This window comes from Myotis davidii, unplaced genomic scaffold (genome assembly GCF_000327345.1).
Source record: "Myotis davidii unplaced genomic scaffold, ASM32734v1 scaffold230, whole genome shotgun sequence".
NCBI classification, from domain to species: domain Eukaryota; kingdom Metazoa; phylum Chordata; class Mammalia; order Chiroptera; family Vespertilionidae; genus Myotis; species Myotis davidii.
The window spans coordinates 1,045,791-1,070,530 of record NW_006282259.1 but is presented as its reverse complement, the minus strand read 5'-3'; the positions used below and the strand labels follow the sequence as shown (position 1 = coordinate 1,070,530).

Below are 24,740 nucleotides of genomic sequence, written 5' to 3'. Positions count from 1 at the left end.
GACTGGACAAAAATTGTATACCTATGGATGAGGACAGTAGGGGGGGTAAGGGCAGAGGGTGGGGTGAGAACCGGGTGGAGGGGAGCTATGGGGGAAAAAAAGAGGAACAACTGTAATAATCTGAACAATAAAGATTTAATTAAAAAAAAAGAGTTGCAGGTTCGATCCCTGCCATGGTCAGGGCATGTGTGGGAGGCAACCAATTCATGTGTCTCTCTTGCATTAATGTTTCTCTCTGTCTCTCTCTTTTCCTCCCTCCCTTCCAATCTCTCTAAAAATCAATGGGGAAATATATCGTTGGGTGAGGATTGAAAATAATTAACTAACTAAATAAATAAATAGATTAAGTAAAATAAATGGTATGGGAACAAGCCTAAACTGATTATTGTATGATCTGTACATACAAGTAGAGCATAAAATTTACCATAAATAACAACTAAAACCTTCTTTATGGTCCTAATGATGCATCCTTAATGTGTATTTTTTGATGAACATTAAATAAATATAAAATTTCAGAAATTTATTTGGAGGTGGCCAAAGGTTGCTAGAATGAGGCTCCCTTCCTAGCTATATCATTGTGAGAATTTAGCTGCATTTTGCTGCAGGTCAAAAGTGAAAAATACTACAAACAAGTGAACAAGCAGCAAGTTGCAGGTAGATGGCAACTGTGACAGGCAAAGGCTGGGGAGGACAGCTGAGTTTCAGCAGCAGGACCACATCACACACTGGGGCACCAAGCCAGTGCAGCACATGGTGTCAGCCTGGTGAAATGTGTGGATGAGTTACAGGTTCATAGAAGGCTCGATCGCAGGGACAGGGAGTCTTCAGGGCAGTGCGCCCCTAATTGCTGAAATGGGATGCCTTTTTCCAACTACTGCATTGCAAACACGTTTGTTAAGCAATTCTTATGACAAGCTGCTTTCTTAGGCAACTGGATGTTTATACATCACAACGTGGCCGTTTAAATTCCAGGAAAATCTGATACATTGTATCAAGCACAGTGAGAGAAAGAGCCAAGGATGTATTCTTTCAAAATGTGCATAAATAAAAAAAGGCATTGCTTTAAATGTTTCCTGTACTGGGACATCTCACAATTTCACAGTATCCGGTGGGGAGTGCTTTTGTAAAATGAACTTCTGCTCCCTAAGTTTAGAAGTACATCTTTTTGTAAATCAACCCTTGCGATTTTTCTACCCTCTTCCCCAGGACACAGTTCTGAGTCTATACAAGTCACTCTCGTTGCCTAAAGGGAAAGATGTTTTGAAGTTTTCATTCATATGTGGAGAGACAGTGCTGGCATATGACAATCTTGAGATTCCTCTGAAAAAGCACTGATCCAATGCACCAGCTGGGGACAGGCTCAGCACCAGTGTTCTGGACCCAATATGAAGTGATTTCTTTCACCAAGAAAGGAGCCACTTAAAACACAAGGTGTCTGATACCCTGTTCAGGCTGCCCACCCAAGACACCATGCCCCTTGCTGCCTGATTTCTGCTCAAGGCTCACAGTGGACAGCAGACACTGCTCCAAAAGAAGATCCTCAAGGCCCTTCCCCTTGCTTCTGTCCAAAACAAAACTTACAGAGAAGCCTTCTGAATTATGTTTTTACAATTAGAATTACAAGATACTTTAGAAACTTAGCTGGTTCAGTCTCTGAACAGATGCTCAGCTCCTGGGGGTGGGGTCAGTTTTTCAGAATAGATGGGCAGTAAGTGTTGGGTAAATGCGTGAATGGATGGATGACTTCTGCTTGAAGGCCCCAGCAGCAGAGGCAGTGTGTGTCATACAACAGGTTAACAAGCCTCCTCACTCCCCAGGTAGCCCACTCACCCTGTCACTGTTTTTAGCAGGTGACATTTATTGATCATGAAGCAGAACCACTTCAAAAACTTGAAGGAATCTTTTGTCCTAAGATGGATGGATTTTTCAGTGTGGCATGTGTGTCTGAATGTTACAATTACACGTAATATCTTCACCCCGGGGAGAAAAAAAAGTGACTGCCCTAAATTTCCTTCACAAATTCCCCTGGGCAATCTGGGGACCCCAGAAGTTCTCAGGTGAAGCACCTCAGTCTTCTTGGAGACGATTCAGAACAGCATGTCAGCCTAATCAGGCAAGCTTGGACTTGCCTCTCCCTGAAGGACACAAGGAAAACGTCAACTATTACTGCTAAGCCTTGTTTTCAGACCCCCTTCCTCTAGGCTGCAGCTGTGCCCCTGGGGACCTGGAAACTGTCTTCTTCCGAGAGCAGTCGAAGTACACTTCATACTGAGCCAGGGTGATGCAATGGAAAAGCACAAGACAAAAAGTCAGAAGTACAGCTAGTGATGGCTCCACCACACCAAGTGACCCCAGTTAACCGTTCACTCCCTCAGATTCTGACACCCTTTTCTATAAATTGGGCAAAACACTAGTGTCTGGAGAGTGTTTACTTGTCTGTTCATTCAACAAACATTGACTAAGCATCAACATGATTCTGATAACTAAAGCAAGTGTTCTGAGTTTCAAAATAAAGAACAAGATGCAATGTGAGCTTGCAAATGGATTCTTAAATTGGGGGTCAGAATAACCTCCTTAGGAGATTCACACTTAAGGTCTGAGTGCTGTGAGAATCAAATCTCTTCACCCATCCATTTAGTAAACACTCGCTAGCCTATCATGAACCAGAAAGTGGTCAGTGGCTGGGGATTTAGAAGTCAACAGGACAACTGGGCCCTGCCCAGATAAACTTGCAATGCAGTGGAAGAGAAAGATCACCAGGGATCACACAGTTAATGACTGAATTACAATTGTGACAAGTGCCATGAAAGAAAAGAACTGAGATCATGCATAAAAAGCGCTTTAGGAACTATCACATTCTTTGCAAATGCTCCTTTTTGTTAAGAAGACTATAAATGGTGATGGAAGAACATAAGTGGAGGGAAAGCTTCCTTCCTTTCTTCTTTCTCTCTCTCTCTCTCTTCCTTCTCTCTCCCTGTCTACAGAGCTGGAGCGACATCTATTATGAGCAATACTCACAGTGTTGGATTTCAATGTAACCAATGTCATTTTTTTTTTTCCTGAATGCTCTGATCCAATACTAATGAACTGGGATAATGAACAATATCTGACTTTTTGACCAGGAGGAAATTTAAAGCACTGTTTCTGTGCCTTATGGCTCATGGAGAGCAGGTGAAGTGAGTAGTGGTTACATTCTCAATGTGGCAATGGGATAAAGATGATCCAAGAGATTTCTAAAGAGTGGTTACATTCTCAATGTGGCAACATGGGATAAAGATGATCCAAGAGATTCCAAGAGCCGCCACTAAAGAGAGAAAACTTTCACTAAGAATGCTCAATAGAACTAAGGCTGTATAAAACCAAGAGAGAGAAAATGCTAGGGCCATTCCAGGAAATGATGGGAAAAAGCAGGAGTTTTAGTAAGTTTACTATAAAATATATTAATTTCAAAGCCAAAAAGCCATCTCCAAAGGCTTCAGTAGAACCTTAGCACAGACTATTGTGTAAACATGACCTAACCTTTATTGAAAACAGCATCAGCTGGGACCTGGCAGTGGTGGAAAGCTGAGAAAAGAGAATAATCACCTGTAACAGGATGCCCTATGGTTAGTTCAGAGAGTCCACACAGCCATCCGCACATTTTAAGCTAATGTGGAAGGTTTAGGTCACTTTATTTATTAACTAGAGGCCCAGTGCACAAAATCGTGCATGGGTAGGGTCCCTAGGACTGGCTGGCAATAAGGACCGGCCCGGGCCTTCCTTCCTCTGGCTGCCAGCAGCCGGCAGCCGGCCCTGCCCCCCACTTGAACTAGCCTTCGCCTGGCACTGCCCACCAGCCACCCCCAGTTCCCTGTTTCCCATTGGGTGATCAGGACGCCACCTTCCACCCCTGGTTCCCCATTCCCCATCGGGCGATTGGGGCCTGACAGTGGGGGGGAGGAACCAGGAGGTTGGCCAGCCAGGGCCTTCTTTTCCCTGGCTGCCAGCAGGGCCCCACCCCCTGCCCGCACCCACCTTGGCCTGGTGCTGCCCACGTCCGCCACCTCCTACCCCTGGTTCTCTGTTCCCCATCAGGTGACTTGCACCTGCTGGCCAGGGGGAAGGTTTGCCAGCAGGCCCCGATCAGGTGATTGGGGTGGTCAGTGCGCATCATAGTGACCGGCCATTCCAGTCATTCCACCATTCAGTTGCTGGGCTTTTATATATATAGATGAACTGTCCCTGGGAAAGACAGCTCTGAGGAGCATGGAGCCCTATTTGTGCCCAAGTAGTGGCCCAAGTCCTCTCAACAGTAAGGGCCTTCCACTGGGTGATGAGGGTGAGGGGTGACCTCCCCCTGTGGTATATAACATGGAGTGGATGGCCACCCAAGTGGAGGCAGTTCCTGAGCAGATGCAGTAGATAACTGCTACAATTTAACAATCTAATACTTTTGTCATGTGGAGTCTGCTATGAGCACTGCCAACAATGCAAAAGGGAAAAACTGTCTGGCACTTTAGCACAAAGCACAGAGCAGCAGTCAAATCCATCTCTTTATAATAGCCCCCTCAACTTTAAATGCTAAGCATGTATTATCATTAAAAATATGTTTATAAAAATCCATGCTAGTATAATGTCAAATTTCATAAATCACAGTGTTTTAAAAATAACACATACTGAAGTGTGATATACAAATAAAAAAGTACATATTAAAAAAGTACACATATTATAAACATGGCTAGATGTATTTCCAGAAACCAATCATGAAGTTTTATGGTCAACTTCTAAAAATCTTTAAAATTATGTCACAGAATGAGACAACAGTGGAAAGAAAAAAACAGTAGCTGTTTTTTTAAATTTTTTTTTAAATTTTCTTTTTAGTTCTGGCTGTACAACACTGGATAAATCATTGAGTTCTTTGGTGTTCATTTCCACGTCTAATTGGAGTGGACAATTTCTAAGTGTACTTCCCAGTCTAAAATGTTATCCACTGAAATGTAGGCTGCCTAACTTCAAGAAAATGCTTCTGGATGATATCACTTGGAGAGTGCTTCAGACGACTCATTTAGGCCAATATGCTATAATAACACACTGCTAAACTAGAAAGAAAGTTAGGTTATGCTGGAACCTTTTTTCCTCACTCGGCCATTTCCCTCACCTTATGTGCTTATTACTGGGCTAGACACTGAAGAAACTAAATGAAACAACATACTTGCCCTTGAGGAATTTGTAATCTGTCTGGATAGACAGACACATGAACAACCAAGTAATAAATCATTACTATGGAGGCTGCATGAACAGAGAAGCTAAATTGAGGAGGAGGCTTGTTGTGGGTGCTGTGAAGATTACAGTCCAAAGATAAGAGTACAATTTTATTTAATGATGAAAACTGAAGAAATGTAAAAGAATAGCCTAATGGTTTGGAAAATTGGGTGGGGTGGGGAGGAAGTTTCTTTACAATATCACATGCTATGTCATATAACAATAAAGTGTATAATTAAAATCTGTGTACTGAGAGCTGAGTACAAGAGTATTTAAAATAGGCACTAGGAAAGGTTTGTTTTTCTAAATCTCTCAGTTCTTATAACCCAGCCTTCATGATACGTGGACCTGGTCTTCCACCCTTATACAGTATTAGTAAAAATTAAGTACAGAATAAAAAGCATCAATAAATAGAAAGGTTACTTATGGACTAAGCAATAAAGCATGAAATAGCAATCTTTCTGAGACATCAATTATCTGAACTAATAAAAATTTAAGTTTGAGGTAAATTATTTTTTTTCCAGATAACCTCCTAAATAAGTAAAGGGTCCTTGAGGAAGGCCTTTGAAAAACCAATATCATATTGCTAGGTCCTTAAGAACTCTAACTGATCTACTAGCCCTAAGTAATCTCAATAGAAGTATGTAACTTCATCATCTGGAAAATTGCTGTTATTTCTGAGAAATTGCATAAATTGCACTTTTTAGGTATGCTAAAAAGTCTATTTAAATTACTGCTTCAAATTACAGGGTAAAGAATACTAAGAAGTGCCCTGGCCGATATGGCTTAGTTAGTTGTCATCCTGTACACCAAAAGGTTGCAGATTAGACTCCTAGTCAGGGCACATACCTGGGTTGCAGGTTCAATCCCCAGTCGGGACCCATAAAGGAGGCACTGATCAATGTTTCTCTGTCACATAAATGTTTCTCTCACATTGATGTTTCTCTCTCTTTCTCTCTCCCTTCCTCTCTAAAATCAATAAAAAAAACATATCCCCAGGTAAAAATTAAAAAAATTAAAAAATAAACTAAAAAGCTATATATGATCACTTACAATATTAAAAGAGTTTAGTAGATTTAAAAAATTCTTATACCTGGATATGGTTATCTATTTAAATACCTGGGTAGAATAATAGATATAAAAAACAATCAGATTACTTCAGTTGAAACCAAAACTCAAAAATCTCTTTCATAGATATACTGTTTCATTACTCAAGTTCATAAAAAACAAAATTTTCAGGTCTAGAATGTAAACATCAATATAGCATTGTCAGGAAGTCTATCATTCTGGGAAAAGCTAAACTTTCCATTGATAAAAGTTCAATGTTAATATAAAGATATGCTATATAAAATAGCAAGCTCTCAGAAAGAACCTCGTTTTTTTCCTTTTAAAGTATTCCAATTATTCACACCAATTATCTATTATAGATTGTACAGCAATCAAAAGATTCACTATGTTTTGCTTATGAAGGTTCTAAATAGCCGATTGTCAGATATCCAGTAAGGAAAGTATACATATTACCACAGGAAAAGGATTGTTGGTGAATTATTAGTCTTTGATGGCGCCTTTTCTTTTTCCCAAATTTAGAATCAAATCACCACAGTGGTAAATATTAAGTTTAAAGGCCTACAAAAACATGGCAACTATATGTGGTTTAAAATGATATTATATCTTGTTTTCCATTTCAAATACAGTGCTTTGTTTGTACATATGGAAAGTTAGTTCATGTCACATATTCTCTTACACATGATCTGCTCAATGGTAATTTTAATCAAATGCCTGTTTTGGGGTGGTTATGTGGAATCATGCAGAACTAAAGGAAGAATCCAGGGTAAATCCTAGTCCAAAAGCTATCCTGTCTAATGCAGCTTTCTATGAATAAAACACCTTGAATATGTTTTATCTGCACAGCTTCTTTGGTCTAAAATGTTTACAAGCTCAGTGTGAGCTAGGCATTGATTTTTACAATGAAACCTCCTTAACTTGGTTCATTTTCTTTTTTTGTCTCCTCAATTAAATAAAAACGTTTGGGCTATTGTGTTTTCTGTCCATTTAAACATTGTACACACATCGCCTGATAGATAAAAATTTTTCCCGTTGCAAAGCTTGCTCTACTCCCTTCACACTAGATAAAGCCCCTCAAATGCACTGACGGGAGCCTGCCTCCTCCCCCTCTATGTCCTCCCAACCTTGGATGCCTTTCCTGTCCTCCTCCAACATATTCTTGGGTGGGCAGAAACCTGGGAGACACAGCCACTAGGCAGCCTGCTACTCTCCTGAAGCACATCTGGGCTTTATATCAGGCCTTTAATTAATCCTCAGTGAAAGCCAAGCTGTGACATTTTGACTGGGTAGGCTCCAGTCCCGGACAGGTCTTGATTTATTGCGACTGAGTCTCAACCAACATTGATTTATTTCAGCGCTGGGGAGGAGGGCAAGCACAGAACAGAAAAGCGCTGTTGAATGCAGAGCACGTGATGTCAGGACAGGACCTCCAGACTTCTGAGGGCGGCAGGACAAACGCTTCAGAGCCGCTCTGAGAAAGCCATTTAAAAAAAAAAATCTAAGATTTAAATAACATAAAATTGTACAAAACTAAACAAACGTTATACTGGAGAGAGAATGGTTCCTGAACTACTTGGCTGACTGGAGCAAGGCAGGGAGCTGAAGCCTTAACTCTGGGGGCCGTTCCCAGGGGGCATCGGTGTTAATTGGAGCCTCATTTGCATGCAGGGAGCTGGGGTCCAGTCTGCCTTCTTTTCTAACTGGGAGGAAATCTCCTAGGATGTCTTCCTTCCTCAGCTGATTAAGTAAGGTAGATTTTCCATGCTTATTTCTTTAGGCAGACAGAATAAGTCAAAAGAAGGGACAGTTATTTGATTAAAGAAAGATAAAAGAATTATTCAACGTGACAGTGAACTAACTTGTCCCTGTCATTGGAAGGCTGTCAGCAATACCTTCTCCCGGCTGAGGCTTTGACATGGTGCTGCTACCTCCTTGTGCACAGCCACATCCAGATAGTGACCCCAGTGCCAGCAGAGGGCACGCAGGTGAGTGTCCAGTGATGCTTCTCCGCAGCTTCCCCTGAAGGACACAGTGCCCAGACGGAGAGCAGGAGCTTCTGCCACAGGGTCTGCGACTGCGAATAGAGCCCTCCTTCCTCTGGAGGGCCACAGCCTGAGTGCAGGGTTTTCTGCCCAGTGTCAGAAGGAACACATGGGTGACAAAGGAGAACTGTCAAAAGTCAGCAGAGGCAAAGGTAAGCTCCCTGAAGAGAGAGGATGGTAGGAAAAATGGGTTCCACAAGAAAAAAGAAGGAGGGGATAAGGCCATCAGAGGCAGATAGAGGGGCCTGGAAGTGGGTGACACTAGTGCAGGTGCTCCGGGTGAGCTGCTGAGCAGAGCCTCCTTTCAGTGGCAAAATGGGGAGAGAAACACTCCTTCTGCAGGGCTGTTTCAGGAGCCAAGGAAACATGGGCAAAGCTCTCACCACATCAGACAGGGGGCCCTGGTGCTGAAGACACAGATGCGGAGATGGGGCACAGGAGAGAAGGTCTTCACGTTCGCAGGTGTGGTACAGCACTGATGTACACTACATGGCCCTAAAGTAGGGGTGGGAATCCTTTTTTTCTGCCAAGGGCTATTTGGATATTCATCACATCATTCTCAGACCATACTTAAAATTATCAACTTAAAAATTAGCTTGGTCAAATATTTAATGAACTCACCCTAATGCCTTGGCAGGGCCAGACCAAATGATTTCCCCAGCCTTATATGGCCTGTGAGCAGGACGCTCCCCACCCCTGCCCTAAAGGGTGCCTGTGAGCATGTGTGCAGGAGGCTCTGAGAGGACATGCCAGGGTCTGCAAGGGCCACCCATCCTACATAGAAAAGGACAGTACTCACTCCCTTTCTTCACAGAGCCACATGGAGAGCTGTTCCTAAAGACACAGTAATCTCTACCTACAGCGACTGCATGACACTGTGACAAGGATTGGTATAACTGTCAGACTTAAGGTAAGTGACAAAAAGCAATGGTAGGTAAGCAGCACCTTACAGAAGTACACCGTCTATCAGTGCTGGCTTCATGACAACAGGCCATGCAGGGAAACCATCTGGTGGTCTCCACTAATGGTTGATGGCCAGCTTTGAGGGGTGGTGTGTGAGAACTCAGAAGGAACTTCCAAGCATGGGGTGAGCCTTTCACTTTGAAATCCACAGAATCCCTGAGTTTCTTAGGTAAGACTTTGGCCACAGGATAACACTAATTTCTGTAAATTAAATGACCACAGTTAAAATCCTTTTGGTCACTGAAGCCAGCATATTTTAATTTGTATGGTCTTTTTTAAAACCTAAAGTCAAAGTTATTTGAATGCATCTATTCATTGATTTTGAAAATCAAACTTTTTATACTCTATGGCAGTGGTTCTCAACCTTCTGGCCCTTTAAATACAGTTCCTCATGTTGTGACCCAACCATAAAATTATTTTGTTGCTACTTTATAACTATAATGTTGCTACTGTTATGAATCGTAATGTAAATATCTGATATGCAGGATGGTCTCAGGTGACCCCTGTGAAAGGGTCATTGCAAAAGGAGTTGCGACCCACAGGTTGAGAACCACTGCTCTATGGTATTCTAGTTTCTCCAAGAGATTTTGAAGCTGTTGGGAGGTGGTAGAGGCTCAGGTGAGAGATGCTGTACACATACAAGTCCTGTTCGATGTAGATATCCTGGTCCTGCACACCAGGGGTCCCTGTAGCATCTTGGGCTGGGAGCAGGGCGAGAGTTCTGTCCTTGGGACACACAGGAAGCCAGTAGGGCTGAAGAGGTCTGAAAAGAATGTTTCCTGTTTCCTGTGGGTCCAAGGCTACCTACAGCACAGGTTGCAATGTCCTCATTAGCCACTCATCAGCCCAATAAAACCTGACACAGCAGGAAGGGGCAGGGGGACTCCTGCAGGGCTCTCTCCATGCACAGCAGATCCAGATTCCTTGAGAATGTGGGAGTCAGGAAGGATAGCATGTGTCCCTCTGCCTGACCACAGAGTGTGAGTGCTTAGACACATGGCAAAACCACTGGGTCACATGCTGCCAGAAGCCATCATTTTCTCTGTCAATCTGTGAACATGCAGATGAGGTTGAGGGTAATATGTCCATACATCTGTACCTGCATGCTCACCTCTACCTTTATTTTCTGTTTTACCTATGTGGTTTCTCTCCCATTTGTCTGTTGGCTCCTAAGGGAAGATGACCATGTGTAGACCTGTACATGTGCTTCTACATCCATGTGGGCATCTACACTAACACCAACTGCTCTCACACAAACTTGTACATGAGTTCTCACAAATCCATGTCCACTCAGTCCAGTGTACCAACTTTCAAGTGGAATTTAAACAAACAAATAAAAACGAACCTGGCACAAAGCAACATATTGTGACCTATGAATAGAGGTCATTTTCAAAAGGTATTTTAAAGAGAAATTTTAAGAAATCAAAGATTGGATACCTGCTTTAGACCAGTACAGTGACAAAATGAGGGAAGTAATATGAACTTTCTTAGGAATTTTCTACCTCGAAAGGGGTCATTTAATTAAAATAGGCAAACCCTTTTCTTATAGAACACCGTGTATTTATGTTCCCAATGAACAGGCCAGTAATTTTATGCAGCGAATGTCAGGGACTTGTTCACCATCGCCAGACCAGGTGGTCAGCACTTACTGGACAGACTTCTTCCCTGTAAGCCAGCTGGCCTCTTGCAAATAAACAAAATTTTAAATGAATATAGGGTTGTAAATAACAAGCTGTATGCATATATTAGACATAAGAGCTGATCAATAAGTGAGCTATACCTTTTATTTTTCTTATATTTAAAAGTTCCACAGTTTTGCTCTGAATTTCTTTAGGTAAAAAATATGTATTAAAACAACAAACTTCCTTTGAGATGCATGCAATTTGGGCTATGAAATAAACTCAGTAAAGACTTCATCATTTTAATGTAATCATCTCAGTTAACAGAAATACCCAGAAAGGAACGAAGAAGTCATGGAATATTCAGCCCTATTTCTCTCTTCCTCTGATCACCACTTGGATCCTACGACAGACCCTCGTAATCTCAAGCACGTGTTGTATGCTCCTGGGCTCAAAGATGACAATACAGACAGGGAGAAGTTTGCATTTTGCCATGGGCATTTCCTCACATGCAGGTGCACATGTGTGGGGATGATGTGTAGTATCCTGCTTCTCCATATTCATAAATAATAATGGTAAGAGCAGAAATTCAAGACTCAGGGGTCCTGAGTTAAAGTCCCAGATCTGTCCCAGACTAATGGCTGACCTTAAAGACCATGACTGGCAACATAAATTGAACCGTTAAGGATTTAAATGTTCCTCATTAACTTTTATTAGTCTAAATTTTTAACTTTTTCTCTTCCTCTAAAATTAAAAAATAAGCATTCCCTTCAATTTTGCACACCTTCCAACAGCATTCAGGCTAAGCAGGGTCTTGGAGGGGTCACAGACTAGTAAGGGGAAAAACAGCATCCATAACTGAATGCCTGATGCAGTTTCTTTCAATGTCTCTACATCCTCCATAAAAACCAGTAAGTCAGGTTACACTTTTAAACTTATGAGAAGAATCAGAGATTTCACAGTCCTGTTAATTTAGTACTTATCATTCCTCACCACTAAAAAGCACCTAATGAAGATTTTGGGAAGGGCTCTTTCTTCTTTCAGTCCTTCCTACAGTGCTTAGGCAGAAGGTTAAGCACTTAAAATTTATTATTGTAACATTTGTTAAATGTAGTGCCTACACATTAATCAACAGGATACCTACAAAAAAAAGAAAAACAACTGCCATGGAGTCTTCCTACCCCACAGCTTCCCTGTGCATCTGATTTGCCATGTGATTGATGATGTGCGTGAAAGGAGGCAAGAGGTGGGGGCACAGAACAAATGTTCCAAAACAACCTTGATTTGTTTTTGTTTCTAAAATGATGTTACATTAAAAAGTAGCATTTTAGAAATAGAATGTAAGGCACGTTTGGTTGGAAATTTTTCAAAATTTGTGTAATGTTATAAAAATGCAGAATTTCACCTCTTCATACACATTCCTTTGTGGAACAACAGCCAATACCCAGGTGATCTCTGAGGGCACAGAAAGGCCAAGGCAGCATCACAAACCACCTGTTAAAATCAGATGCCCTACTGCCTTAGACAATTTGGCTCAATGATAAGAGTGTAGGCCCTCAGACTGAAGAGGCATGGGTTCATTTCCAATCAAGGGCTTGTACTTCGGTTTTAGGTTAGATCCCTGGCATAGGTCCGGGTGTGTGTGGGAGGCAACCAACCAATGTGTCTCTCACATTGATGTTTTTCTCTCTCTGTATCTCCCCCTCCCTTCCACTCTCTCTATAAATCAATGGGAAACATATCCTCATGTGAGGATTAATAAAAAGAACATCAAAGTAGGCGAACCTCACCTTCGTCACACAAGGTAGGAACTGAGCACAGAGAGTCTTCGGTTATAAAATTTGCTTACTTGATTATTTATTGTCAATTTCATCCTTTACTGTTAATTGTTATCTGATTGTGTAAGAAAATGAATTTTATATATGCACAATGGAATATTATTCAGCCATAAAAAGGAGGAAATCTTGCCATTTGCAACATCGGTGGACCTTGACGACATTATGCTAAGAGAAATAAGTGAGACAGAAAGATAGACACTGTATGTTCTCTCATGTATAGAATCTAAAACAATAACTAACCCCTTTCCCTAGCTCCCAGATACAGAATACAGACTGGTGGTTGCAGAAGGAGGGAGGGAGTGAAGGGTGGATGAAATAGGTGAAAGTGATCAAAAGGTACAAACTTCCTGTTATAAAATAAAAAGGTTCTGGGATACGATGTACAGCATGGTGGCCATAATAAATAAAACCGTACTGTACATTTGAAAGTTTCTAAGAGAATAAATCTTAAAAGTTCTCATCACAAGAAAAACATTTGGTGACTATTTATGGTGATGGATGCTAACTAGACTTATTGTGGTGGCCATTCTGCAATATACAGTATACAAATGTCAAGTATTATGCCATACACATGAAATTGTATCTCAATTTTCAAAAAAAGAAAAGAAAAACTAGTTATTTCAAATCAACCCTTTAAGAAAATGTGTATTATAAATATGTTATGATTATTTTCTCAGTCACCTCAGCTTGCTGGCATGCAAAATTGGTAGCCCAGGATCTAACAGATATTTTTAAAGCAACTTTTCTTTATCAAAGAATTAAATGCTGTAATTCTTTTTAAAAGCCTAAATTCCAGTTAGAGGAAAAAATTCTATGTCAAAAGTGACAATAATATGCATTTTTTTCACCTTGGAAACCTTAGACTTGAAAGCAGCCCACAGTGTAACTTTTCCATGACTCCCGCTGAATTCTGAGACCACCAGTGTAACAGCACCACTCAGAAAACCGCATGCCTGGCCCTGCTGGAGCACAGACTGGCTGAGGAGCAGGCAACAGGCCAGATGGTTCTGCTGAGGGAAGCACTTACTTTTTTTTATAAAACCCAAAAAAGCCCTAGTAGGTCAAACACAAAAATGTAGATATCGTAAAATGGAAAGCTAACAGGGAGAGTTGTATAAATGAGACAAGCATAATTTTGCACTGTTTGCATCCATACCAGTAAATGGGTGTAGGGGAAAAAGGAAGGCAAAACAAAACAGTAGATTTCTACTGGATCTGAACAATTTTCCCGATAGGGAGAAGAGCTATTAGCAATCCTTAAATAGGCACAGAGGCAACATTTTGGAAACCAATAATAGCACATGATTTATGTAAAACAGAGCACCTATGAGTTATACTAAAAACTTTAAAAAAATGAATCTTTAAATACAGAGTCCAAAGTAACTATAGCCACTCTGAGTTCTTGTACATCCAATTAATGTGTTTGTCCACAGTGCAAACGTGGGTGGGACAGTGTATGGTGAGTTAGGAAAGATCCTACTGAAATGCTTAACTAAGCCAATCCAATTCCTTTGAGCTTCACTAGACTTCTAACATCCAGAGCCCTATATCATGCGTAATTAAACAAGCAAACCGGTAATTCATTAGGGCTAATTTAATAGATGACTCATTGGCCTGGACAATGATGCTTTGGTTCCCAAAGGCAGATAGTTAACTACATGAAACTCAGCTGCCACTGACAAAGGCAGTAGAATTCAAATCACCTGCACCACTTCTTCAAGCTTCTTCAGTTTTTATGAAGATAAGGATCAAATGAGATTATGTGTGTATTAAAGCTGTACTTCCTGTACAGAGTTGGTATCTTCCTCAAATTATATGATTGTACAGTTATTAAACTTCAGAGGAAGTTTTCTACTTAGGATGCAGACCTGGCCTTTTAACTTCTGGCTCTTCAAATGTTTTACAGCTTCTTTCTAATTCAATTTCTCACATTTATGTTCTTTGTTTCACCAGATGAGCAGAGATTCTAGAACAGTGATGGCGAACCTATGACACGCGTGTCAGAGGTGACACGCGCACTCATTTTTTGGTTGATTTTTCTTTGTTAAATGCCATTTAAATGTATAAAATAAATATCAAAAATATAAATCTTTGTTTTACTATGGTTGCAGATATCAAAAAATTTCTATATGTGACATGGCACCAGAGTTAAGTTAGGGTTTTTCAAAATGCTGACACGCTGAGCTCAAAAGGTTCGCCATCACTGTTCTAGAAGGTCATTAGTAAAAATGCTAGTTTATTTGTAATTCCTAGGGAGGGGTAAAAAAAAAAAGGCTTTAAAATCTTACAGGAATGACTAAATATACAACAATCAATCCAGGCGCTTTGTGCTGTACCCCAGGAGGGCCTGCATGGAAGAGTAAGTAGGCAGGGCTGGAACCACTGTTCACTATGAGGTCAGGACTTTGGGCTTCTCTTTTCAAAGCTAGCTTTTTCATATGGGAAATGCAAATATTAATTTCTGCTCTCCTAGCCAGAGTCCGAAATAGGTTGGGAGAATCAAATCCAAAGGTGTAAATGACAAATCAAACACAAATACAAGGGTATAACCTTTAATGCTTTAAAAGGAGGTCTGATCAAAGCTTTGTATTTTCTTTTCAAACTGCACATTTAAGATCCAATGAAAATCAGCAAGTAGTTCTGAACCTAAAAGAGGCACTATGAGAAAAAACACAGGAAACTATGAAGCCCCCTATTCTGATCTTTTGCCTTTGCACTGATGAAAAGGAGGGAGGTGCAGTGGCCACATCCAGATGAGCATTTGTACTGTGTGGATGTAGTTACGAAATGACTAAGAGGCAAGGGCCACTGTCACCTTCTAGGAATGCAATCTGCCTCCCCTAGGCTCCACCCAGGTAACCACACACCACCCTGAGGCTGATGCACAGCACTCCACTTCAGAGTCAGAGCAGGGGCAGCCTAGGAACAGGGATCTGTGCTGGGGACCTGTGGGTACTGTGCAGCAAGGAAGGAATGAAATGGCACACACAGAACCCAATGATCCTGCAATGTTTCTTTTTCATTCTCACTGCAGTTTGCATAGATTTTCTACAGCTACTACCAAATAGCTCTAGGAATCTTTAAGTTCACTTTTACACGTAATTAAGAAAAACACACCATTACTATTAGAAAATGACCTGCTCCTAATGTGTGTGTGTGTGTGTGTGTGTGTGTTTGGCAGCAGGGAGATATGGACTGGGAGGAGGATGGAGAAGTGGGAAGACATGGCTGAGTGAAAGTTTTCCAGAATGATAAATCTGTGATGGAAATCTCTATCTAGAAGAATCCTCGATCAAAGAAGATTCTGGAAGACTGAGAAAAAGTGATGATAACACAAATAAGAAGTTTCTGAATGTGAAGATGGCAATATTACCAGTATAAGTCACACTGAGGGACATTTGATCTTGGAAACTAATGTTACTTTTGTGATTTTAAAATGTTTATTTTATATATCAGGGCAAGTGTATCATTCTTTCTATTTTTTTTTTCCATGTGCTCGGTTAGCTTCCTGTAAAAAGTAGGAATATAGCCTACTCACAGTAGAATCTAGAGATATGGGTAACTTACCACAGCATGAAAATATAATGGCACTTTTCAGTTTTCCTTTGTGGGCTGCATGCAACAAGAGAGAACAATGCTTGAAAACATGTTGCTGCAATCAAGTCAATCCATCACAACTAATACCAAAATCAGTAAGATCATATTCAGTGGGAAATGTCTTATGTAAGAAAACAATCTTTTGATGGCAAGAGCAACAAAACACATTTCATATATACATATTCATTTTAAAAAATGTTATAAGGAAATGCTCAGATAAGGAGACTCCATTCAATGTAAGTGTTTATTGGGCTTACGGAGCATTCTATTTGGAAAAGGTTTTTTTCTTTGTTGCTTTGGATGCAAAGGCAAAATTAACACATGTTTGTATTAAAGGGGCCCTGGAGCCATGCCTGGGACCTGGAGCCTGGGCTCCTGAGACAGCAGCAAGGAGCACTGGAGAGGTCTGAGAAAGTTACAGAGCCAGGCCCCAGGGCCAGGGCCCTGTGAGGACAAAAACACAGAATTTTAGTAAATGGTTAATTGCAACAAAGCACCGAGAAGTAGGATAAAGCCAAAAGGTACTTTAGAATGAACTTAAAAACAAGGATTTTGACGAGAGATAGATACTATTTACTGGGTGTTCATAGGCATGGGTTAAATGAAAGTAAGAGAAAGACCACCTTGAATGCAAATACTTTTTTGTGTGTCCTTTTCAGAGTGCATTAGTGTAAAGATGAAGAATTTAATATTAAGGATATATAACTTCTACAGGCAAAATCATCATAAATTTAGGTGATGTCATATTTTACAAGAGGCAATTACATGTATATCACACATAGAGTGTTGTTATTAAAGTTAAATAGCCAGTTTAGTTGGAGGTGGAATCGCATGGTACCCTCCAAATGTATATGAATGAGCATCAGCAACTAAGAGGAAAAAGAAGTTTCTTACACTGTTTCCAAGGACTTTTATTTTCAGGAATGGAACCATGTTTTCTTAAGTATAAGCAGTCATTTACTGATCCACAACAGTGTGATGACATTTGGCATCAAAGGGATTGAGTATAGGGTGGAGTACACACTTCTACCTTAATGTGGTTAATTGCCACCCATTAGAAAATAAATGCCATTTACACAAAATTTCTTTGTCCGCTTCCATAGGCATTATATCTACTGAATGTGCAACTCCACTCTGTTCATTTTCATTGTCTTTCCACATACATGCACTTCATACCTTTGTCTAGACCACTTTTCCAACTTAATCTCAGATGCTCAGTTTTGTATTTTTAAAATTCAACTGAAAATATGATCTAAAAATGCACCCACCTCCATGTTTCTAAATTATCAGTGGATGGAAATTTGATGAATAGTCCATACCAGAAATATGGATGATGCTGGCTCATTTATTAAAACAACATTTTAAACAGGTCCCTACAGTTTCTGGGAACTGAGAGTGTGAACACTCCTGGATATGTGAGCACTCCTGGGTATGAGTACTCCTGGATATGAGCATTTCTGGGTGTGTGAGCACTCCTGGGGGAGGGTTGAGCACTCCTGGGGGAGGGGGAGCACTCCTGGGGGAGGTGAGCACTCCTGAATGTGAGTGTCCTGGGTGTGAGCACTCCTAGGGAGTGAGCACTCCTGGAGGGGTGAGCACTCTTCAGGGGGTGAGCACTCCTGGGGGCCTGAGTACTCCTGTGAACCCGCCCTGGCTAGAGTAAGTCAGGCACCATGACATTCTGCATTTCTGTTAAGTGAGGCCTTACTGAAGATTGGATTCTGGTGCCATTAATACTTGAGAGAACTCAAACACATTAAGAAATCAAGCTGTTTTCCTGAATATGAAAAAGAGGTTTGTTGATGATGTTGCATTAAGCAAGCTTTTCCTTAAATAATATCTCAGACTGTTTAAATGGCATTCTTTACCTCCAGATCAATGTGAATTAACAAAAGATATAAGATGTTAGCAGCAGACCACATGAAACTTGATGAGAAAGAAAGGATTGGGAAACACTGGTCAATTCTTCGCAGATCTGTCAACAGTCTCCTTCCCTGCTGCCAGAGGCTCCCACCTTTCCCTGTCTCTGTTATCAGCTGAGAACTGAGAGCTATAATAAAGGTTAACTCATTTACAAGCCAACAGACAGAGAGACAGACACCTAACCACCCATTTTCCTCACACACCCTTTGTGTTGCTGCTTCATACAGCCAATGTAACAGCTTCAGAGAGATCTGATAGCTGTCTTACAGATACTTGTCTTCCCCTTGGAGCACATATGGTAGAAAGCGATAAGTGAGAGAAGCTTAATTTTCTGTCTCTGTGCAAAATGGAAAGTTACCCAGATCCCATTGCTAATATCCTTATTCCCCTCACTTCACTATAAATTAGTTATGAGTGTGGCTCAGGTATCAGGCGAGGGCTGGAGTTAGGGCCACATTCACCTCTATTGGCCATGGTTTTGGTGAACATGTTATCTGAACACTCTAACCCTCAGTTCCTTCTTCCATAACATGAGGACATACTCTCTACCTTTCAGGATTGTTGTACGTATTATTATACGTACTTATAATGTATATAAAGTCCTTAGTAAAGTTTTTGGCATATAATAAGTGCTCAATATTCAACATTTGACAAATACTATTTCTAATAGTAGCTTTTTAAAAATTAATCTGTGTTCCCTGCCCTTCTGTCCCCCATAAAAAGAAATAAAGAAAAGAGAGAGAGAGAAAGAAAAAGGTGTCTGGGAGAAAGCAATATTAAAATTCAGATGATTCTCCATCCTCACCCAATGATCTGAGTGTCCCCTGACAGCCCCTGGACCATCACATCTCTTCAGGAGCACCTGCATGGTCAGCTGTTGGCAGTATGGCTTTTTACTGAGTGCTGGAAAGAGCTCAGACTTAGGTCACTTGATTACCTGCATATTCCAAGTGCAAGGGATCATCTTATTAGTGGGTAAAAGCTTAAAGGCACTTCCAGTCCAGTTCTTATAAGTATTTTCTGGCTCCAGTTGTGTTCCACCTAGTTTTATCATGGTGGGGCCTTGCTAATCAAACTGCTACTGTTGATTTATTTAAACACATGGTGTCATTTCCCAGCTCTGTCCTGCTAAATGTTAATATTTATTTTTAATTAAAATGGTAGAAAGGTTAGATAAGTTTGAGAAAACTTCTATTAACCAGAGCAGGTGGTAGTACAGATTCACATATTTTAAGTTTTGAGAAGTCAGTCTTGCAATAAAGACACATGCTTACCTTTGTGCAATATAGCATTTTGCAGGATTGCTTGGCTTTGGACAAAGTTTAGAAGACTGCCATTTGCAGCCACTAGAACAATGACCATGACTAGTACTCAATAGAAGATTCCCTGAAGGAAGAGTGTCACTCAGGGAAGTTAGAGGTTCTCTGGTTTGCAGTTTTTGGGTGTTGCTCATGCAATATTGACCACATGAATGGGCGTGGATCTGGTATACAGCCCCCACTGTGTTTTCTTGAACATGTGGAATGAGGCAGGAATGAAAACAGGTTGTGTGCTATCACAATGATTTAAAAAGATAAAAATATTTTGAAAGTTTGTATTGCCAACTGACTATATCCCATAAAAATGCAAAATATTTATAACATATGTTTGTGTAAATTGAGCATTTATTGGTCTACCACAGCAATTTTTAAATACTAATACTTGTTTCTCAACATGCAACAAAAATGTTCATTATAGAAACTGGATGTTTATGGTAAAAGGCATTCAACTACTCTGTTTAAAATGTTTATATTAAAATGTTGGAAAAGATGTAACTGCATATCACTTGATTATTAAATACAATATAATTTAATATAGTTTTATATTCTTCATTTCAAATTAAAATACCTCTTATTCAAATATTTAAAAAATCATTTTGACCTAGGGAACAAGAGTATAAATGAATGTTGATGATTCTGACTCAGCAACAGGAAGTGGTTTTGTATAAATTGTTGCAAAAATGTTTACAAGGTGAAGGTAGATTCTAATCATGTAATGTACAGCACATTAATGCTAATTTTTTACAGGGCTGTTATTATGTCCTTTCCACAGATGTGCAAATTTAGATATAAAACCTGGCTAAGGTGAAGGAGCAAATTGCTGACAGCTAGGTCACCTCCACCCCCTGTGTCAAATGCTCTACTCTTAATCATGGAAATTCACTCATAAGTAACAAAGTGTAAGGTGCTTAATCTAAAGACACCAGTACAATCTGCCTTGTGCTCGCCAAGGCGGCCCGCTCAAAGCTGATTACAGTGCCAGAATGCAGATATGTGGTAAGCAAACAATGCTTCTCTTTTTTTATTCTTATGCTTTTTAATTTTAATTTTAGCAACATTTTACTACATTTAAAAATGCAAGGGATGGTATTATTTCTTAAAATGGAGATAGCAAACTATGAATTCTTACTTAATGATAGCTTTTAGAAATCAAGAATCCTTCAATGAGAACCATAAAAATGCTCTGACATCATCAACATGTGTCACTGTCAGAACCCCAAGGAGATCATTAATACAAAAAACTCACTTGTATTGTGGGACAAATAAGGTCTTGAATGCCAATGAGAGCAACTTAATTTTGTATATGTCTCTCTGTAAAATTTGACAATGTTTTACTTTACCAAAAGACCAGAACATCTTGCTCTTAAATTTGGCTTCTGGGTATGCTTATTGACACAATCCTGTCAAGGAATCTTCAAATGACATCATTTAGGAAGACCATTTTGAAGTCTTTGAGCCTAAATATTTATAAAATACTTTTATTTCAATTGAATATAGATGGGGGCCCTTTGTACCCAAGTTTGAGCTACACCCAGGAGCAGTGGTAGCCTCTGCATTTTGGGAGTCAAATAAGAGCAGAATCCTTCTTCCAGATCCACTAAGCTCACAACAGATTTTCTCATTAGTTATGTATTTATTTAACAGTCTCAGGCATTTTTTTTTTGTAGACAGTTTAGCCTATTTTAAAAATGTCACTTCTTTTGTTTCCTGATTTAGAAATTTTATACATATTCATTTTACATATATGGAAAATATACAAGTATAAGGAAAACAATAAACATAACTGGTAATAAGCATTCTTAACATTTTGATGTTTCTCTATCACAATATATTTCCGAGTATCATACAACCTTTTTCTTTACCCCAGTGCAAAAGTGTAAAATAAAATAGAATGAAACTTGTCCTATTTGGTTCCTGAATTTAGAGAACCAGAGTTTAAATAAAGAGGGATGCCAATAAAGTCTTCTATGTAACCCTAAGTATAGTAAGGTAGTTAGAAGGCTACACATCCAAATGCTATTATTAAAGAAATATGTATTTATTTTTACAAAATCTACCCATATTTATACATAGGCAAGGCCATATAGGTTAAACAAAAGAGATTTTCAACTTCTGCTAACATCTCCTTTCTCCACTTTCTTATACTTTCTGAAAGTGTGGTCTTATTATATATTTTTTGATGTAATGCTCTTAAAATATATCTGACTAATATCATAAAATGCTTCTTTGTAATTACAGTTCAGAAAAACATATTTTAATGTAAATATTAAATATTAAAATATTTAATGTTGTGCTATTCAAAATTTAATATCAGAACTAGTTTTTTTTGGTCCACAATATAAATCAGTAATAGGTGTTCAAATACACATTTTTAATTGTTATAAACAAAGATAGTCACAAATGCGAAGCTAACCTCTGTGTTAGCCAGTGAACTACTTGTTTGCTTTCTTTTATATGTTCAGTTTCTCTCTGAATTGCATCAATGAACAAAGAAGTCAGATCCGGTTTCCCAGAGACGAATCATTAAGAACAGAAATAGTCTCCTGAGCACAGGAAATCTGTATGCACCTGAACCAAGGACAACTGGGCTCCAGAAGAAATAAAAATGTCACTACCATGCTCATTCAGGTCTGGCTACAGAACCACCAGTGATATCTAAAAGCATACTAGTTAGGGAAAGATAAAATGTTTGTTCAAAGAAAAATCACACTCCTTACATATGTAACTCAACCCAAAATTTAATGTGCGGTATATAAATCTTAGGAGCGAATATTTCAATTTCCCTTTAACTATATCCATTATTCTGCAGTAGCATCTTTAACATCTCTCTGTGTCTCTCTTTATGTAATGGACAAAGTACAATGGCAAGCAAAGTTAGTTTATTGCTCTATACACTTTAAGACAGGGGTCCTCAAACTTTTTAAACAGGGGGCCAGTTCACTGTCCCTCAGACCGTTGGAGGGCCGGACTATAGTTTAAAAAAAAAAAAAACACACCTATGAACAAATTCCTATGCACACTGCACATATTTTGAAGTAAAAAAAAAAACAAAATGGAACAAATACAATATTTGTATTTACATGTGGCCCGTGGGCCGTAGTTTGAGGACCCCTGCTTTAAGAAGTGTATAGAGCAATAAACAAGACTCCTAAGCAGCAGAAACCAAAAGCTCTATAAGAATATTACTCTTAGAGTAATTTAGTAGAACAATGTTAATCTGAATGTCTTAGATTATACAAATTGAAATTAGGAGTATTTCTTGAACATCTGAGAACTAGTAATAATGCCATTGTAATAACCTGGTTATTATTTAACAAGAAAGGATGAAAGGGAAGACTGGATATAGGTGTGCCATTTATACAACTTTGCCAAAAAGATGCATTTAACATTATCCAAGTCAGTTCCCTGATGATGGATGGGGGAAGGGGATGGACAAAGACAGTTTCAGTGGTTTTCAACCTTCCTAATGCCGCGACGCTTTAATACAGTTCCTCATGTTGTGGTGACCCCCAACCATAAAATTATTTTCATTGCTACTTCATAACTGTAATTTTGCTACTGTTATGAACCGTAATGTAAATATCTGATATGCAGTATGTATTTAGGCGACTTCTGTGAAAGGGTCGTTCGACCTCCAAAGGGGTCGCGACCCACAGGTTGAGAACCTCTGGTTTAGATGAATGCCCAGTAAGGTCTGAGTGATGTGGGAAGGTGCTTGTCTGTCAATCACACCTGAAAGCAAGTCAGTGGCCAAGATGTGTAAGGCCACTGCAAGCACAGGAAACTTGAATATTTAAAGCTTCCAACCAAAAGAAGTTCCCTTTCTTTCTTCTCCCTTAAGCACACCTGATTCCTGGCTCTCCTGTGGCAGGGGGATGCTTTCCCTTGTGCCCACACAGTGAATGGCCTTGTTGGACTCCACACTTGGACTAATAGACTTTAATTAGCTTGGATACTGAGCCACACCCGGCTGAAACATGGAATAGAAGCTCTGGACACTGGCCTTTTTTTGCTCTGCTGGAACCCCAGCTGCACCTTTTCCAGGACTGGCTTAGGGGTGGGGGACTTAGGAACCAGAAAAATTTAACTCCACCCAAATAAAGTTTTCATCCATATCCCATCCTCCCATGGGGGCTTCTGAAAATACTTATTTCAGTGGTGCCCCCAGAACCTACACCTTGCTCCCATGAGCGACAGAGGAGTTTAATTCTCCGATAACAGTACCTTTATACCAAAAATTTATTTCACAGTTATATGTGTATTGGGAAGAGAGAAGGGAGAAGGTGCAAAAAGTGGGGACTTATAAAAAATCTTTGTAAGTGAAGAACACGAATGAAAGATTTTTTCATCTGTCATCTAAAACAATGACCAACACATTTTTTTTAAAAAAACTTCCTCATTCAAGCAAAATTCAGTATAATCTATATGTACTCTGAATGAAAGAGCCTTAAATTGAAAGTAGTATGAGCTTAAACATATCTCATTAGCAAAATTTTATGTGCTACTACCTCTACCACTGGAGGCCTGGCATTAAAGCACCAACTGATACAGGTATTTTTAAGAACATGAGTTAATTCCTACCTCTACGTAGTCCTTGGCGTGGCCCCAGTCTCGTTTGGCATCCAGATTTCCCAAACTGAAATGTTCCAGCTGTCCAAGGTAAATCTTAGCTACTGACCGGCTAATTTTTCGAGTAACAAAATTAGCTCCTAAAAAGAGACAAAAGATGTATTATCAGTAGAGTGCATTTGACATCTAACAGTTTGGTGAACCAAATGCAACCTCAGCCTCTGGGCATTCCTTTCATTCCTCCCCTCTTCCCCCTCTTAAAATAATAAAAAGAAAGAAAAAGATCATTAAATGTCATTTAGACAAGTTAAGAAGCTCTAATTCTAAGTGTCACCTCAGCTCTATTTTCATAACAAACATTTTTCTTTGGGGGACTTATGTCTTAACATTCCTAATACATTGCTGCAATATGCGACCCAGGCATTAGGCCAAAGAAAAGCTATCGCAATGCCAGTTTTTAAACAGAAAATTCAAAAGTGTTGTATAAAGGGAAATGCCAGAATGGAAGACAGACATCTAAGACCACCCTGATTTTTTAAGAACATAAACATCATATACTCCTAT

The 24,740-nt window shown here is 39.7% G+C and overlaps 1 protein-coding gene across 1 annotated transcript in view; it reads right to left on the bottom strand.

Moving 5' to 3' along the window:
• The window catches only part of GMDS (GDP-mannose 4,6-dehydratase), a 539,088-nt gene that overhangs the window by 281,525 nt on the left and 232,823 nt on the right, over positions 1 to 24,740 (bottom strand). The window contains exon 7 of the mRNA XM_015557241.1: positions 24,189 to 24,316. Within this exon, the coding sequence (XP_015412727.1) occupies positions 24,189 to 24,316 (128 nt within the window). The remainder of the gene's footprint in view (positions 1 to 24,188; positions 24,317 to 24,740) is intronic.